The following is a 15936-nucleotide window of genomic DNA, read 5'->3' as shown; positions in this document are numbered from 1 at the left end:
AGAGTTCCAAGTTTTGGATTGGGTTTACCTTAAACTCAAACCATACAAGCAGAGGTCTTTGCGGGCGCACAAAGATTGGAAGCTTAGTCCACGATACGCGGGTCCGTTCCAGATTATTCGGCGTGTGGGGAAGGTCGCTTATGAGCTTGCCTTACCACCAACATCTAAGCTCCGCCCAGTTTTTCACGTGAGTTTGCTGAAGCGTAGCGTGCATGGTGACACCTCTGTTAGTTCTACGCTGCCAGAGTTCGATGAGGAGGGTACCATTATGCTACAACCAATCAAGATTTTAGCACGATGGCTAGTTAAAAAGAATAATAGCCCGAGTGCTCAGGTACTAGTTCAATGGGCACACGCACCGGAAGAGGAGGCTACGTGGGAAGATTTTCAGACAATTGAGGCGAAATATCCATTTCTCTTTGACTTGGGGACAAGTCATGTGTAAGGGGGGGGGGTAATTGTCACGAATGAGATATGAGAGATGAGCTGTGAGAGAAGTCTCTAGAAGGGACACGTGTTGAAAAGTTAATTAGTTGTGAGTATGTTAGTTTACTATAAATAGTGGGATAGCAGATTGGAATGGCAGTTTTTGGCTGAATCTCTAATTGGTTTCATTACTTTTCAATAAACATTCCCCTTCTTAGCTTCAATGTCTCATCTCGTCGTAACTTGCACACGAGCACTCAAATTGATTTTGTTGCAGGCAACTCTTCAATAAATTCAACGTGATTGTGCCGAGCTTGTTTAGGATTGGCGATTGATCAGAGGTTAGGGAGTTCTAGCGTGACAGTAGTGGAGTTTTCAATCTCTGCAAATCGGCCATGCTCAACAGAATTTAGGAATGGGCTTGTCCTCCGCCTTCGTTGTGCTCTCTCCCAACCTCGACAAGACCTTTGACGTCTCTTCAGTTATAAACGAGACCTTCTTATCGCCGCCGCCAGAGAATACCCAGATTGAGTCGCAGCCTGCATTAATTTGGGTTTGTGAATTTCTGTGTGATTGTGTGAGTGTTAGTTGGAGAAGAGGGAGACAGGAGGGGTTGAGGGGTGAGAGAGCAGCGGCGGCCGGCACGATCGGCGGCCGGTGGGGGGGATGAAAAATTAGAGTTTGGGAGTGGGGGAGGTTGGGGAAGATGATGAGGTGGATTTTTTTTTCTTTTCACATGTCATAAATATGCTACCGTGTCATTTTCGATGCCGACGTAAGAAAAAACTGGTCACCGGGCAAATTCGAGACAAAAATGAAATGCTATATATTTAAAAATAGAGTTTTTAAATTAGGAGCAACCAATTCGAGGTAAACATTATGGATTTACTGGCAATTACCCTATAATTAATTGTATTATGAGTGAAAAATAGAGTTCATTGTATAATAAAAAAATTGTTAAACCCCTATAACTTGGTTCAAATTTAACTTTCATACACTTTCCATTCAAAAAAAATAATCTTAGTTTCAAATTTAACTTTCATACGCTTCCTATTCACAAAAAATAATTTTAAAAGAGAACGCCACGAGTTTTAATAAAAATAATTGACTATATTATAAATGAAGGAGTCCCACTTAATAATTAATTGTATTATGAGTGAAATAAGGAGTTTATTATATAATAAAAAATTTCAAAAAATAAAAAGAAATTAATTTTTATAAACGCGCTTGATAAAAATAATTTATTTTAATGGAGGGAAGGAGTATATCCTGAAGCTTTGTACGTTTGAACCACAATTGTGTTGTGTATAGTTGCGTAATTTGTAGATCCAATAACAAGATAATATTATCTCTAGCTATGTGCTCCACTTGGTGTGCACGTATAGTATATAATAGTTGACTTTGACTTCTTAGCCCTTGCTCCCCAAGTTATTTTAGAAAAAAAACGAGTATATAAACAAGCCCTCATCTCATCTCACCTCATCACCACCCAATTGAAATTGATGAGAACAACAATGAAGAGAGGGGGTGGGCAAGTCCAACATGGCATGGCGAAGAGCTATCCCATTATCTCAGCTATGTGGAATACGCAGCATAGGTCGCGCTTTCTCAATCGCCTCAGCTCAGCCCCAACCCCCAAACTCCCAAGCAAGCCCACCACCACCAACTGTTTCAAATCCAAAGACAAGCCTAAAAGGCTGAGGTCTTCTTCCGGCGTAGTATCGGATTATAGAGCGATGAGTTGGAGAGCGGTGTATACGAAGCCTACTCTAAAATTGTCTGGCTTTTCAGCAACCGACATTTTGGACTATTTGGATAGTGATCGTTATTATGAAGCTGATGATCAAGAATACAAATTCAACTGTGAAAATGCATGAAGCAAAACAGAATGTTGTTAATATGAGAGTCATGTGGGATTTGATTGGCAATTAGAGGATGGAGATGAAGTTGGTACTTGATTTGAACAAATTTGATTTAACCAAATTAATTCTATTGATTTTAACTCGTTTTTCTACCAATACCTTGTTCATTGTTATGTAGAGTTTTAACTAGTTGGCTATGGGAATTGAGTTGTTGTTCTACTGCGGTGGGCTGTGGTTGATAGCATATCTTTTGTAATGGTGGTTGAGTTGTATTATGAATTGGAAGTACTATATGGAGATTATCTTTTTGTAACAATTTCAAAATGTTGTTTATGATTTTGATATGTAGTTGATAGATTGGAAGTACCAGTTGTTAATTGTTTTTGTGTACTAGTTGTAAACACATATTACTACAGCCGTTGACTTTCAAGATCTATTTACAATTCCAATGTTGTGGAACAAAATAAAGAGGAGCTGGTAATTTGTTCTCATTCTAAGGATTTGATATTTGATAAGTTTGTACTAATTTTTTTTTTTTTTTTTTGATAGGAAAAGAGATATATTATAGCAAAAAAGAAAGGTACCAGGGGTACCGAAAAACGTTTACATCAGCCAACAAGAAAGCTTACAGTTCATCCAACAAGCCAAGCTCACATCAACCTCAATAATTTTAAAGATTTTGTTCCAGCTCCACATCCTTGCCTTTATTTCCATGATCGCTTTCAGGATCTCCCAAGTCTTGCCTTCCCACCGGCTTTCATTACGCCATTTCCAGATCAACCAGCAGGTGCAGCTCCATAATGCCGTGAGGAAGTTTTCTGAGCGTTTGTTAACACCAAGATGTGAGAATTGAGCAAAGTGATCAGCAACCCCTTGAGGAGGAACAAAATTAATCCCCAGCCACTCCAAGATGCCATCCCACACTTTAGTTGTCTTAGGACACTGAAGAAATGCATGGTGAGCAGTCTCAAGTTGTTGCAAGCATCCATTACAGCCACATTCACCTTCATCTGTCAACACCATTCTTCTCTTCAAGTTGTCGCAAGTTGGTAATCGATTTTTGAGCAATCTCCAAGTCAGCACCATTGCTTTGTGGGGAACCGCCAGACCCCACACTCTCGTCAAAGCGTCAGAGTTTGGAAGCTCAGCATGTCCCCCGGTCCTTTGATTTCTGATGGCTTCGTACGCCGACTTCGTAGAGAAGCATCCATCTTTAGCAACACTCCAAATCCAACCGTCAGGCTTCCCTGTACTCGGAACACCATTAGCGATAAAGTTAAAAAACTCATTGACCACTTCCAATTCTCTCTCAAGGAGCTCTCGCCTCCAGGGAATTTCCCAAGACCACCTCTCGTTGTTCCAACGACCCGCCTCACTCACAAGTAACTCCTTATTGGCGCAAAGGTGAAAGAGCCTAGGATAAATCAATTTAAGAGGTTGCGACCCAACCCAAATATGACTCCAAAACTTGGTCCCCCTCCCCTCACCAAGTTTGCGATGCAATTTATCAAAAAACCAAGATGCGTTAGACCCACCTCCTGCAGAAACAATTTTAGGCCACCACCCCCCAACATTCCTACCAATCCCCGAACAGGAAAGACCATGAGCCCCCCACTCAACTTCCCCATACACAGACTTCACCACGCTAGCCCACAGCCTACCTTCCCCAATCAAATATCTCCACACCCATTTAACAACTAAAGCAGTATTCAACCAATCAATGTTCCGGAACCCGAGCCCGCCTCTATTTTTAGGAAGGCACAAGTCGCGCCATTTTACCCAAGCAATAGAACCAGAGGACGCCTTTCCCCCCCAAAGAAAATTGCAAAAGAGAGAGTTGAGTGATCTCACAGTGTTTTTTGGAATGAAGGAGAAAGAGAGCTGGTAGATGGGAATGGACTGCAGCACCGCTTTCACCAACGTAATTCGCCCAGCAAGAGAAAGCTTCAGAGATTTCCACCTATCAATCTTCTTTTTAACCTTCTCCACAACAAAGTTCCACTCCACGGTTTGATTACATCTGCTGCCCACTTTAATGCCCAAATACACAAAAGGAAAGGATCCCACTTTGCATCCCAGAACAGTTGCCATCCTCTCCATCTTACAATCGTCAATACCAATTCCCATCAGTTTGCTTTTGTCGAAGTTGACTGCCAATCTAGAAATTTGTTGAAAAAGCTGCAAAATGAATGAAGCCGCCTCAGCGTTTCTCTCGTCGTCCCCCAAGATAAAGATGGTGTCGTCGGCATATTGAAGATGCGAAATCTTCAGCTTTTCTTTTCCAATGAGCGCCGGCTGAATCAGATTTCTTTCAACCGCTCTTGTGATAAGCGAGTGGAGGCCTTCGGCGGCAATAAGAAAAAGAAACGGGGACAGCGGATCACCTTGCCGAAGCCCTCTCTCCAAGCTGAACTCTCCCGAAGGGGAGCCGTTAACCAGCACATTCGTCGAAGCCGAAGAGATGCAGCCTTTAATCCATCTTCTCCACAGCGGGTCGAAATTCATTCGATCCATCATGCAGTCAAGATAATCCCATTCTACTGAATCAAATGCCTTGGCGAAGTCGATTTTGAAAATAATTCTTTCCACTCCTTTCCTCCTAGCCTCAGCAATCACTTCATTAAGAACCACAACGCTATCCAGAATGTATCTCCCCCCAATGAACGCACTCTGATTGTCGGAGATAATAGAATCCATAACCACCCTAAGCCTGTTCGCGAGGATCTTTGCAATGACCTTGTAGAGACTGCTGATGAGGGAGATCGGTCTGAAGTCGTCTAAGGAGCACGCTTCTTCCTTCTTTGGAATGAGGACAATGAAGGATGAATTTCCCCCTCTAGGAATTTTTCCATTGCCGTGGAATTCCTTAAGAACTTGCAAGAGATCTTCCTTAATAATCTCCCATGACGACCTCCAGAAGGAAAAATTGAACCCGTCAGGACCAGGGCTTTTATTCCCATCACAACTCCATATTGCTTGTTTAATTTCTTCGCTTGTGAATGGCCTGATTAACTGAAGCTTGTCTTCCCTTGAAAGCGTTCGAGTCGCGAAGTCAGTAGGCAAGACAGGGAGAACCCGCTTAGCGCTCTTAAAAAACCTTTCGAAATGCTGCTTAATTCTGCCTTTGATAACTGACGGCTCCTCAATCCATCTGTCATCGAAGAACATCCCGGAGATTTCATTCTTTTTTCTTCTTCTAGCAATGTACTTGTGATAAAAGCTTGAATTGAAGTCTCCTTCCTGGATCCAGTTCACCTTAGCTTTCTGGCGAAGAAGGCTAATCTTCAGCTTTGTTTGAATAAACAGGTTTGCTCTAATCTCGTTTCTCCGGATGATCTCGCTCTCTTCAAGACCAAAAGTATCGTCAATAATATCCAGTTTATTCAGCTCCTCCTTCAACAAATGGATTCCATGATCAATATTCCCAAAAGACTCCCTATTCCACTCCTTTAGAGAGCTCTTCAAAGCCTTAAGTTTTGTACTAATGATAACACTCATTTTTTAATATGTACTTATGATGTTAATTTTGTAGGGAATTGAATGTTTGATAGTTGTTTTGTGCTTGAATTGTTTTATCTTCTAAATATGATATTTGCTCGTATTTTGGTGAAATCTGCAGAAATATTGAAATTGAATTAGGAAGAATGATCAAAATGAAATTGTATATCATCTCGATACGAATTCGTGGGCCCCAATGAATTGCAAATCGAATTTCGGATAAGGAAGATATGGTCGAAACAAGAAAATTGTGCCCAGCCGTAGAATCGTGTAGACCTACTCCGCGAGCGCCGAGATTTTCGGGCCTGGTAGCCGAAGTCGCTATGTTTTAGTATGGCAAACTTGATACTGCGTTTTTTATGAAATGCGGAATTATGAAAATTAGTCTTTAGTTATGTCAATGTAGATTGTTTTAAACAGAGTATAGATAAAATAATTGATGGAGATTTTGTAGCAATTGTTTGATCTATAGATATATTCGAGGTGAGTGTGTAAGTTGGTTAGTCATGATTGGTGGTTCTGTAATCTGTTATGACTACTGTACAATTGTAGATTGGCTGATTGACTACTGAGTTTGAGAAAATTTTGTTACCTTTTTTACTATCTTCTGCTGCATGTATTTGACATAGATTCCATTTTCAAGAAATTTCAGACACCTACAAATCATTCTATACCACACTGAAAGACAGATAACGAAATTCATTTTCTTGTGGTTGAATTCTAAACATCAGAACACACACACACACACATATAGAGAGGCATGTATATATATAAAAGAAGATTACATCTCGCACATTAAACAATGACGAATTGAATTTGAAGATGAAAAAGAATTTTATGCACATCCACTGATCACTGCTGGATATTCGGAGAAGCATTTTCATGTGCCATTCTTTCAGATAGTGATGTACTGTGAAATTTGCTTTGGTTCACAACTTTCTTCTTTGATAAATTCCTGGTCTTGGCTAAGATTCTTGGAGGCGGCGGCGGCGGCGGCATTGAGATAGTGCCCTGCTTCTTGTTTGAAACGCTTCTTCCTAATACGGCTGTCTGTGGTTGTGCTGCTGCCGGAGGCTGCACGATGTAGAAAACAAAAACAACCATTAGAGGATACACGCGACTAAATCTGGTAAAACCACAAGACTGCAATCCATTTCTGTACCTTTTTCGTCTGATTATTTGGGGCTTCTCTTTCCTTGTAGAAGTCGGGCAAGGGTCGAGCTTTGAAGCAGAGGCTACAGCTTAGTTTTCTAAACTCATTTCCTGCTTTCTCCTGCAAAGAAAATCAATCCATTTGATCATTTAGCACAGAAACAACTGATACTACAATCAGAAGAAGAGAGAACATGAAAGTTGTTGTTGGCTTCCAATATTTAAACCTTTAATGTCTTCTGCTGCGTCTTCTGCACCTCCGTTGCATTGAATTTCTCCTCGAGTTTCTGATTTTTTCGTAAAAAATTATGTTTCAGCAAGACGAGAAGCTATAAATCCAAGAAAAAGATAGGCAGGAAGTCCTCAAGCATCATTTCTTGCCTGTTTTCTCTTTGCAGCTCTTTCTTCTGTTCTCAGCATGAAGGGAGTGGATACAGTTGGTGACTGTAGTTTATTCCTGTAGGCTGACAACGACTTCGAGCAGCTGATAACATCAACCCAAGTATTGCTATTAAGTATTAACCCAAGCCACAGCCATTGTTTCACATTCTTGCATTGATCATAAAGATTTAAGGTCTAATCATCATGCTCATACACGACTATCGTCCTAATCTCAGTATGATTTGTTCCCAATCAATGAAAAACGCGACAGCTTTAGTTAAAAACTTGGACTTACACTGCAGACAAGATGTGCCATTTAGGACCAGCTGTTTTCCTTCCTGAGGCTGAGGGTTCTGGTGTTTTCATCCTGTGCATTTTTTATAAACGAGGCGAATTCATTGTCGTTGAACAGCATTATTCGATGCATGAAATATTCGGAAACAAGTTGAATTAGTTACCTTCTATTCTCAGATTGAGGGGTGGCTGCTGCAGGATATGAAGGCACACCACTCTTAGTAGAAGCCTGCAATGAGAAATGAGAAATGAGGATTAGCATCACTACTCAATTCTTTACTGTAACAAAAAGCACCAATATATTAGATTGAGTGCCACAAGGAATCACCGGAGCAGGAGTCTTGAAAGGAGTCGAGCAATCGTTAGGCGTTCTAGAGGAGCTTCGTGCAAGGCCCGAGCTCTCGGCCCTCTTGTTCTTGGAAGCCAAGTCTCTATCAGACTCCCTGAAAGAACCCAAGCTCAGCAAGGCACGCAGTGACTTTGGAGACGATCTTTTCCCTTCCAACGCGTCCACATTAGGCCTCCTCGTGCTGTGATTGGCATTGCTCTCTCTGTTGAGCTGTGGAGTCATGATGGGCTTTGCAGGTGTGGATGGGATTCTGCGCGTTTTGTGATGAGCCGACGCCTTCATTGAAGAAAGGCCAGTCCTTCTCTTGCTCATCCCTGATGAGACCTCCTCACTATCAACAGATTTGTGCTGCAAAAGGGATCAAGAATTTCAGACACAAAATGTCCAAACATTGAAAGTGAAGACAAAATAGAGATAGCAATTAGCAAAACCACCTTCAGCAATGGCTTCTCTATCTGTGAAGTCTCACTACTCTCTGAAGCAGCAGAAACTGCAGCACCATTTTCAAGATTACTCCTTTTAACTGAATGACTCCTCTTCACATTTGATACTTCAATTCCAATCACCACACCATTCTCTCTCTCTCTCTCCCCATTGCTAATCCTCCCTCCATCACCTCGCTTCACATCACGATTCTTGAAATTCCCACTTCCCAAATCGACAAAGTCCGGTTTCCCCACCTCATGATCAGCATCATCATCATCATTGACAGCAACAAGTCCTTCATTTTGAGCGTTGGCAGCATTTTCTTGCTCGAGCAGAGCTGCTGCAGCAGCCCTTTGAGCAGCAATCCGCTTGTAGTGAGCCTCGAAGAAGGCCTTCTTCTGCGCGACGGAGCCTGGGCGCGCGTACCTCTCGGCCTCCTCCACGTATTTCTTGTGAGGGAATGTGGACCATCTCTCCCAAGACAAGGAATCTGCTGTGAACCTTCCAAATGAGATGGATTCCCCTAAAGCGTGCATGTGATTCCCCTGCATTTTTCAATCTCAATTTCTTTACAATCAAATCAAACAAAATGTAAGAGCTGAGAAATCAAAACTGCACACATGAAAATAAATTCTTGATTTACTTACCACTACAAAGCCTAAGTTCAAGAAAACCAAAATAAATGAAGAAAAAGAAAAAAAGATTAAATTTTTTTAATATATGGTACCTGTTTGGATTCATTTGGTACAGCAGAAGCATAAGAGAAGCCATGCAAGAGACAAGCAGAATCTCCCATTGTTTTTTTTTTTTTTGCAGAGGATAGAAGAGATCAAAACGACATTAAACTAAAAATGGAAAGCAGGAATGATGAAAGAATATGATTATCATTATTTTAATATAATAGAATGTTAGTTTGAGGTGAGAGGTATGAAAGTTTTGTTCTTGTTTAATGGCAGCGAGTAAGTAAGAAGAGATTTGAAATTCAAACGAGAAAAGCAGAGACGTTGGGACGCAAAAAGGTGGGGCCATGCGTAGGCGTAGACGAGAGTCGAAGTCTGCTCAAAACCCACTTTTTAATTCTTTTTTCGTGGTGGGCCCCATTCCTTTTTCAAGAATATTTTCAACGTTCGATTTCTTTTCTTTAATCGCAAATTATGTTCCAATAATTTATTTAATAAATTTTGGATAATGTGATGTTTTTCTTTTTTGTTTCTCTTTCTCTCTCACACATATACACACCACACCACAAAACCAGTCGCCACTTTGCCTGCGGATTGAGTCGCGATCCAAAATTTAAGCATGATAGATCCAAAATATTGTTTGTGAAAATTTGAATTTAAGATTTTGAGAAAATATCAATTATAGTTGAGTTATTCCAAATGGAACCAAGAGTAGATTGAGCTGAAATCTAGATTTAAATTTAAAAACATGTACCATATGAAGATTTGATGAAATTTTATAATTAGCTCGTAATAATGTATTGATTGGTATTTTTCATATGTTTAGATAAGTTAATAGAGTAACTCAATATGCAAAATTTATGGTCTTATTGTTGGACCAATAATTATCCTAGATGATTTAAAAATATTGTGACTGCTGACTTTGCTTCAGTTTTTTTCCCCCTTTAAAAAACAAGCACCACCTCTTCAAAACGATGACATTATTCTAAAATAAAATAAAATATCATGGTGTTGGTTATTTTATATATGATGATAAGTAAAATTAGTTAAAACTAGAAAAATAAATGGCATTGAATTAATTATTTATATTTTTAAACTAGTCCATTTAACGGTTTGTTATCATGAGGGTTTTGATTCAATTTATTTCTTGAGTAATGCACAATAATTAGTTGATATAGTTAGAATCATAACACTTGGTCAAGTGAGAAATGACGTATGTGTTATATATATAGCTATGGACAACTTAATTACTTCATAGAAGACAAGATTCTTTTTCTTAACTAACTTTTACCGATTAATAATGAAATGGTAACGGTTACTCACTCGAGCAAACAAATTTGAAATTCAAGTTTAATTTAGAAGTACACGAGATCTCATACTTTAAAGATTAGGGGTTGACTAAATGTCAAAATCATTTTTTTTCTTAGAAAAAATAAAAATAGAAGTTGGCATTTCTTATCGTAACGTACATGTCGATTTTTTATTTATTTTTTAAGTGAAGTAAAAACTGATTAAGGCCGAGTTGGTTAAAACATGGGACAAAAATATGATGTTTTTGCTTGTGAAAAAAGGGTATAAAAATTGGTGAAGAAGAGTTGTTTGTTGAAGTTTCCCTCAAAAGAAAAGAGTTGTTTGTTGAAGTTGAAGTTGAAGTATTAGGATGCGATGCTTTGAACTACCTCTAGTTGCTACATCGCCATAAACCTAATTTGTGGGTATATTTTATGATACATTCTAGGAAAATTGCATACACATATTTGTGTATGCCTTCACATAAACGTTGTATACCCAATGTTATGTTAATAAGTAATTTTAAAATCAAACTTATTTGCTTTCAAAATACTGAATTACAAACGGTTTCACAGATGCTATAGTAGATGACTTATTAACCTTTAAGCTTGCAGCAGCACACATACATACGTACGTAGTGCAATGATACACTGCGTATCTATTGTGAGCATATCAACACTATCATTTTTTTATCGATTTATTTTAATTCTAATATCTTATAAATTGTTATTGAAATTATTAATTTTACAAATTTAATTATATAAAAATCAATAATTTTTCCTTTATTTGTAAAATTTATGATTTTAATAACAACTTTTAAAGTACTAAAATTGAAAAAAAAAATCAAACCCACATTGCGATAATATGTGAATAATAGACGATTGAGAACTTGCAGTGATGCTGCTAACACAAAAACGATTATACAAAAAACAATAATGAAAACAGCAGACACACACACAACTTGGTTACCCAGTTTGGTGTAATCACACTTATGTCTAGGGGCCACCCATAGGAGAAATTTTCTACTACCTAAAGATGAGTTACAGAGGACTTATACACGAATCGACTCATATGCTCAAGCAACTCCACCAACGATGAAAGCTAGCTAGCAATGCATTAAGTAGGCACTTGCTTAGGACACAAAACACATAACCCCTGAAAAACAAACAGGAGATAAACCTCTCAAAAACTATAATTAACTCTATTTTCGAAAAAAAAAATAACAGACATATTGAAAAATCACAATGATGATAAACTCGAACATGAGATGTTCGGCCTCAGGCATCAACCATGCTATTAAGTCAAGCGAGACCCTCTATTCTAAATGATACTATTTCCCTAATTAACACATAATATTTAAAAAAATAAAAATAAACTCACAAACAATTTATTAATTACTAACAAATCAATTTTAATGGGTCTCGTTCTCTATTTTATACACATATTTCAATATTTTTTTAAAACTCATGCCCTCTCATTCACACCACATTTATCGTGAACGAAAAAATACTAATTTATCTTCTATTTCAATTGTTGGATTGTCGCCAATACGTCATATGCATTTTAGAAATTCCATAACTATACATGAAAACGAATAGCAATAATTCCATAACTATACATAAAATATATGTGGCGACAATCTCGAACAAAAGATGAAACATCATCTCCAACTAACTAAGAGCATCTCCAATCCTGAGCCCCTCAAGAGGATTTTAAATAGTCCCTACCATTTCTGAGCTCCTTCTCCACGATGGTGCAGCTCTCTACATCTAGGCTCTTAATTTTTTTATCTTTAATTTTAATGTATTTTTTAATTAAATTAAACAACATAAATAGCATTTAAATTAAAATTTAACACCACATTAGTAAAAAAATTAGAGGAAGATAAATTTGGATTACTCCGAGATGAGAGCAGATTTTGGGGGTGATTACTCCACCAATTTTCTCAATTATCCTCTATTTTTTCTAACACAATAAAATGAAAAAAAGATAAATTGAAATAGAATAAAGAAGATGAAGAAGAAAAAAGAAATTAGTGTGAAAATTGAAATGGAGAATTATTGTATTTATAAAAGAAAAATGTATTAAAAAGAAAAGAAAAAGAATAGAAAGAGAAAGAAAGAGTGCCATTGCAACAGCTACACAAAAAAAAAAAAAAAAACAATTCTGCCATTTCTACCGTTGCCCAGTCTTTTCAATTTATTTATTTATTTTTATTTTTTTCTGTTTTATGCAATTATCCTATTGGGCGGTGCATGAACACATCATTCTCTCTTTCACCCTAGCCGGGTGCGGATTTGTGCGACGAGTACGCACTGGGGGCAACGGTATGGAGCTAGCGCGAGCTAGGCACGCGCCCACTCGCCAAGCCCCGTTAGAGATGCTCCAAGGCAGGTAGGATAATTCACAAAGTAATAATAGAAACATAAACGATCACCTAGCCACCGTGGACAAATATAATGTGTTCACCGCTGATGTAGCAATCTTAATTAGAGTAAGATAATTTTAATTAGAGTAAAATATGTTAATTCTCCACATTAATGGTGAGCATGTTGTGCTTGCCTACGGTGGCCAGGTGATAGGTTCTGATAATAGAAATCATCTTCTAATTCGATATATACCAAAAAGAAAATGAAAGGTATCCTTCTTCGAGATACAAAAAGATGAGTCGTGAAGCCTTATCACTATGAACACTACTAATCTCATTCACTTGACTGCTTGAGCCACCTTGCTCAGGAAAGTGGAAGTCTATTTACAACGTATAGCTATTGTATAGCTATTCTGTAATACCTGAGTTGCCTCATTTATTTTCATCTTTCATTGCCCTCAGAATGGGATTTTCACTATCCAGTGTTTCGTTGTCGTCGTCATCATCATCTAACTCGTCTAGTATGGACTGGTTTACTGTCTTACGTGATTGCCTCCTGTGTTTCTTGGGTTCTAATCTTGGTTCAGCTTGCTTCACACCCAATCCTCCAACCTTGAGCCTAAACCAAATCCCATCGCAGATACGATGAGATTTTTTGAAGCAATGCAGGTATACACATAACCATCCAACACCAAGAAGGGGGAAACATATAGGTTTCATAAGCCATGTATCAGATATCAATTAAAAGCTTTGGCATGGAGAAAAGGTACATAGAAGTTAGACAAAAAATTTATTCAATCTCAATTAGTACCAATCTGAAACTCAATAAGACTTCTTCAATAACGTGAAGATATGCATTGATGTGAGATAATAATCTAAAATGAACATACCTCACACCACTCTCTCTTTTAGTTCCAAATGTCCTGAGCTGAAACTCCTCTCTAACCTTAATCTCATCGAGCAGTTGAACATAGTACGAGAATCTTTCCCAGTCTCCTTTGACTAGACACCCAGGTTCGCCAATATGCAAGCAATCACTGAAAGAACACTTCCCAGTCACATCCTGTTCCAGCATTTTCCGAATCTGGGAAACAAATCACTCAATTCAGCTCAGTTTCCCAATAGCTTCTAAAATTACGGAAATCTAGAGAAAGCATCAGTAGCTGAACCTCCGGGAAATATTGTGCAAGGGACTGCTTTGTTACTTTCATCAAACTAGGCTGATTAAAGCCAGGGGTATCCGCAAGATATCCTCCTCCAGATAATGGAAGGAGTGACACATTTCGAGTAGTGTGTTTTCCTCTCCCACTCCTTGTTGACACTTCTCCAACACGCTGCTCTTCAAACCATTTGCTGCCTAGAGTCTGAACAATTCATTTATTGAAGGAGGCATTCAGAAATCATCAAATATCGAGTGATGTATAATAGCCAAAAACTAATCTAGAAACAACAAAAGGCAAACGTACAGGTTCAAACCAATTATCATCTTCAACAGCCCCAAGAACACTTCTATTGCCCCTTAAAGCATTGATCAAACTTGATTTACCAACACCACTAGGACCGACAATTACAGAGGTCTGCTCTCTCAAAATAAATTGCAGGGTATCAAGGCCTTGTTTGGTATCAACACTACAAAACACTGGTTCATAGCCCCAATGACGAAGCCGAGACTTCCATTCCTTCAGAGTCTTCAGAAGCCAGTTATAAGCGCAAGTCAATAACACAACCATAAATATACATATATGATAGCAATAAGAACAAAATTCACATTTGAGTTAAGATGTGGAACAAGAAGCCAAGTATATTCACAAATGTGCAACCCATTCGTCGTGCACTCTGACGTGCTAAAAGAACAAACGTACTTGAGTTATATTCAAAACCACACCTGCTAAAGCAACGCCTAATCCAATCAAATAAAAGCCCAAATCAACCCCTAAAACGAAAACTCTACCAAATATGAATTCAAAGTCAACTAAGAAGACAATACGCAACTAAAAGCTAAAACTGCAGCTTCACTCAAAGATTTTACCAAACAAACCGAAAGAAATGAATTCACAGTTAACTAGGTGCATAACAAGCAACTAAGAATTGAAGTTGCAATTCCATACCCCTTCCTCAGCGAGCTCTACTTTGTTCAGCGCAAGAGTGAGCGGAATTCCAGTTGATTCAGCCTCCACAAGGAACCTAGTAAGAGTAAACGGCTCGATTGTCGGCTGCTCAATTGAGAAAAGCACGAGCAAATGATCCACATTCGCCACCGGTGGATCCAAAATCTCGCTCTTCCGCTCAAATACATTCTCAATCCGGCCTCCTTTATCCACCCAATCAATCGCCCCTACCAGAACCCTATCCCCAACCAAAACCCGCCTCTTTATCTTCTTCAGCACTTCCTTCACCACGCATAGCAGCTCCATCCCCAAACTTCCCCAATCCTCCGACTGCGACGCTGAATTCACGACCACGCGCATGAAATTAGCCTGCGACGAAACGACCGTGCCGATCGCCTGATTATCCGTCAGTGGCGGCTTCTCGTCGGGGGAGAGGAGCGGCGCCAGGGAGGAGAACTGCTTTTTGAAGGTCTCTCGAGCTCTGAGCACGTTTTTGTTCGGTTGATGCTGCTTCTGCTGCTGCTGCTTTCTGGCATTGATAGGGTTTTGAACGGCGGAGATGAAGCGCTGCTGGTGGATGAACGCCGTGGAGAGGAATGGCGGTAGCTTCTGGCGGAGAACTGAAATTGATGCGATGGTCATGGCGGATGCATGAAGAAAACAGAGAATTTTGAAGATGAATATGGAGAGAGAGAGAACTCGAGACTGTGAGAGTGGAGAAAACGGATTATCGAATAATTCAACTTCTGGAATTTTCCGGCAAAACAGCAATTATTATTATCATTATACGCTAAACGAGCCGAGCGAATGCCAGTAAACTCGAACTCCGGTTTTGAGCCCGATTCGAACCTCTATTTTATTGCCGACTCGTCGTCTATTTATCGAACTCGAGCTTGAGTTTGCTTTGAGATCGGCTCGTGTGATACTTAAGAGCACCTCCAATGGCAAGGTCGAAGGGAGGGGTTGATCCGGCTGGAGGCGAGACCCGGGCGCTGGAGACCCGCGCTGCGTCGAAGCGGGGTCGAGCTGCAGATCCGGGACGTTGGCGGAAAGCTCGTGTAAAAAAAAAAAAAAAATCGACCGTTTAAAATATTTAAAGGGG

General features: G+C 39.3%; 3 protein-coding genes across 4 annotated transcripts; 1 reads left to right on the top strand and 2 right to left on the bottom strand.

Annotated features, from left to right (window-relative positions):
* Positions 1–1940: 1940 nt before the first annotated feature.
* Positions 1941–2303, top strand: LOC130990639 (uncharacterized). Its single transcript, XM_057914864.1, has one exon. It carries the CDS (start codon positions 1941–1943, stop codon positions 2301–2303), a length of 363 nt encoding a protein of 120 aa, XP_057770847.1.
* A 4162-nt stretch (positions 2304–6465) lies between these two features.
* LOC130987475 (protein WVD2-like 7) lies at positions 6466–9426 on the bottom strand. The gene is made up of 9 exons (XM_057911010.1): positions 9116–9426; positions 8397–8933; positions 7942–8310; positions 7778–7842; positions 7615–7686; positions 7320–7422; positions 7166–7225; positions 6949–7059; positions 6466–6860 (listed from the first exon to the last, which is right to left on the bottom strand). Exons 1-9 carry the CDS (start codon positions 9182–9184, stop codon positions 6639–6641), a joined length of 1608 nt encoding a protein of 535 aa, XP_057766993.1. The 5' UTR covers positions 9185–9426; the 3' UTR covers positions 6466–6638.
* Positions 9427–12947: 3521 nt separating this feature from the next.
* Positions 12948–15728, bottom strand: LOC130987474 (small ribosomal subunit biogenesis GTPase RsgA 1, mitochondrial). 2 transcript variants are annotated; one of them, XM_057911007.1, is made up of 5 exons: positions 14835–15728; positions 14193–14414; positions 13896–14090; positions 13617–13810; positions 12948–13345 (listed from the first exon to the last, which is right to left on the bottom strand). In XM_057911007.1, exons 1-5 carry the CDS (start codon positions 15474–15476, stop codon positions 13159–13161), a joined length of 1440 nt encoding a protein of 479 aa, XP_057766990.1. In that variant the 5' UTR covers positions 15477–15728; the 3' UTR covers positions 12948–13158. The 2 variants fall into 2 exon arrangements, with proteins under 2 accessions (XP_057766990.1, XP_057766991.1); XM_057911008.1 differs by lacking the exon at positions 14193–14414 and having other exon boundaries at positions 14835–15684.
* Between the last annotated feature and the right edge of the window lie 208 nt (positions 15729–15936).

This window comes from Salvia miltiorrhiza, chromosome 6 (genome assembly GCF_028751815.1).
Source record: "Salvia miltiorrhiza cultivar Shanhuang (shh) chromosome 6, IMPLAD_Smil_shh, whole genome shotgun sequence".
Classification (NCBI taxonomy): Eukaryota; Viridiplantae; Streptophyta; class Magnoliopsida; order Lamiales; family Lamiaceae; genus Salvia; species Salvia miltiorrhiza.
This window is presented reverse-complemented; position numbering and strand designations above follow the sequence as displayed.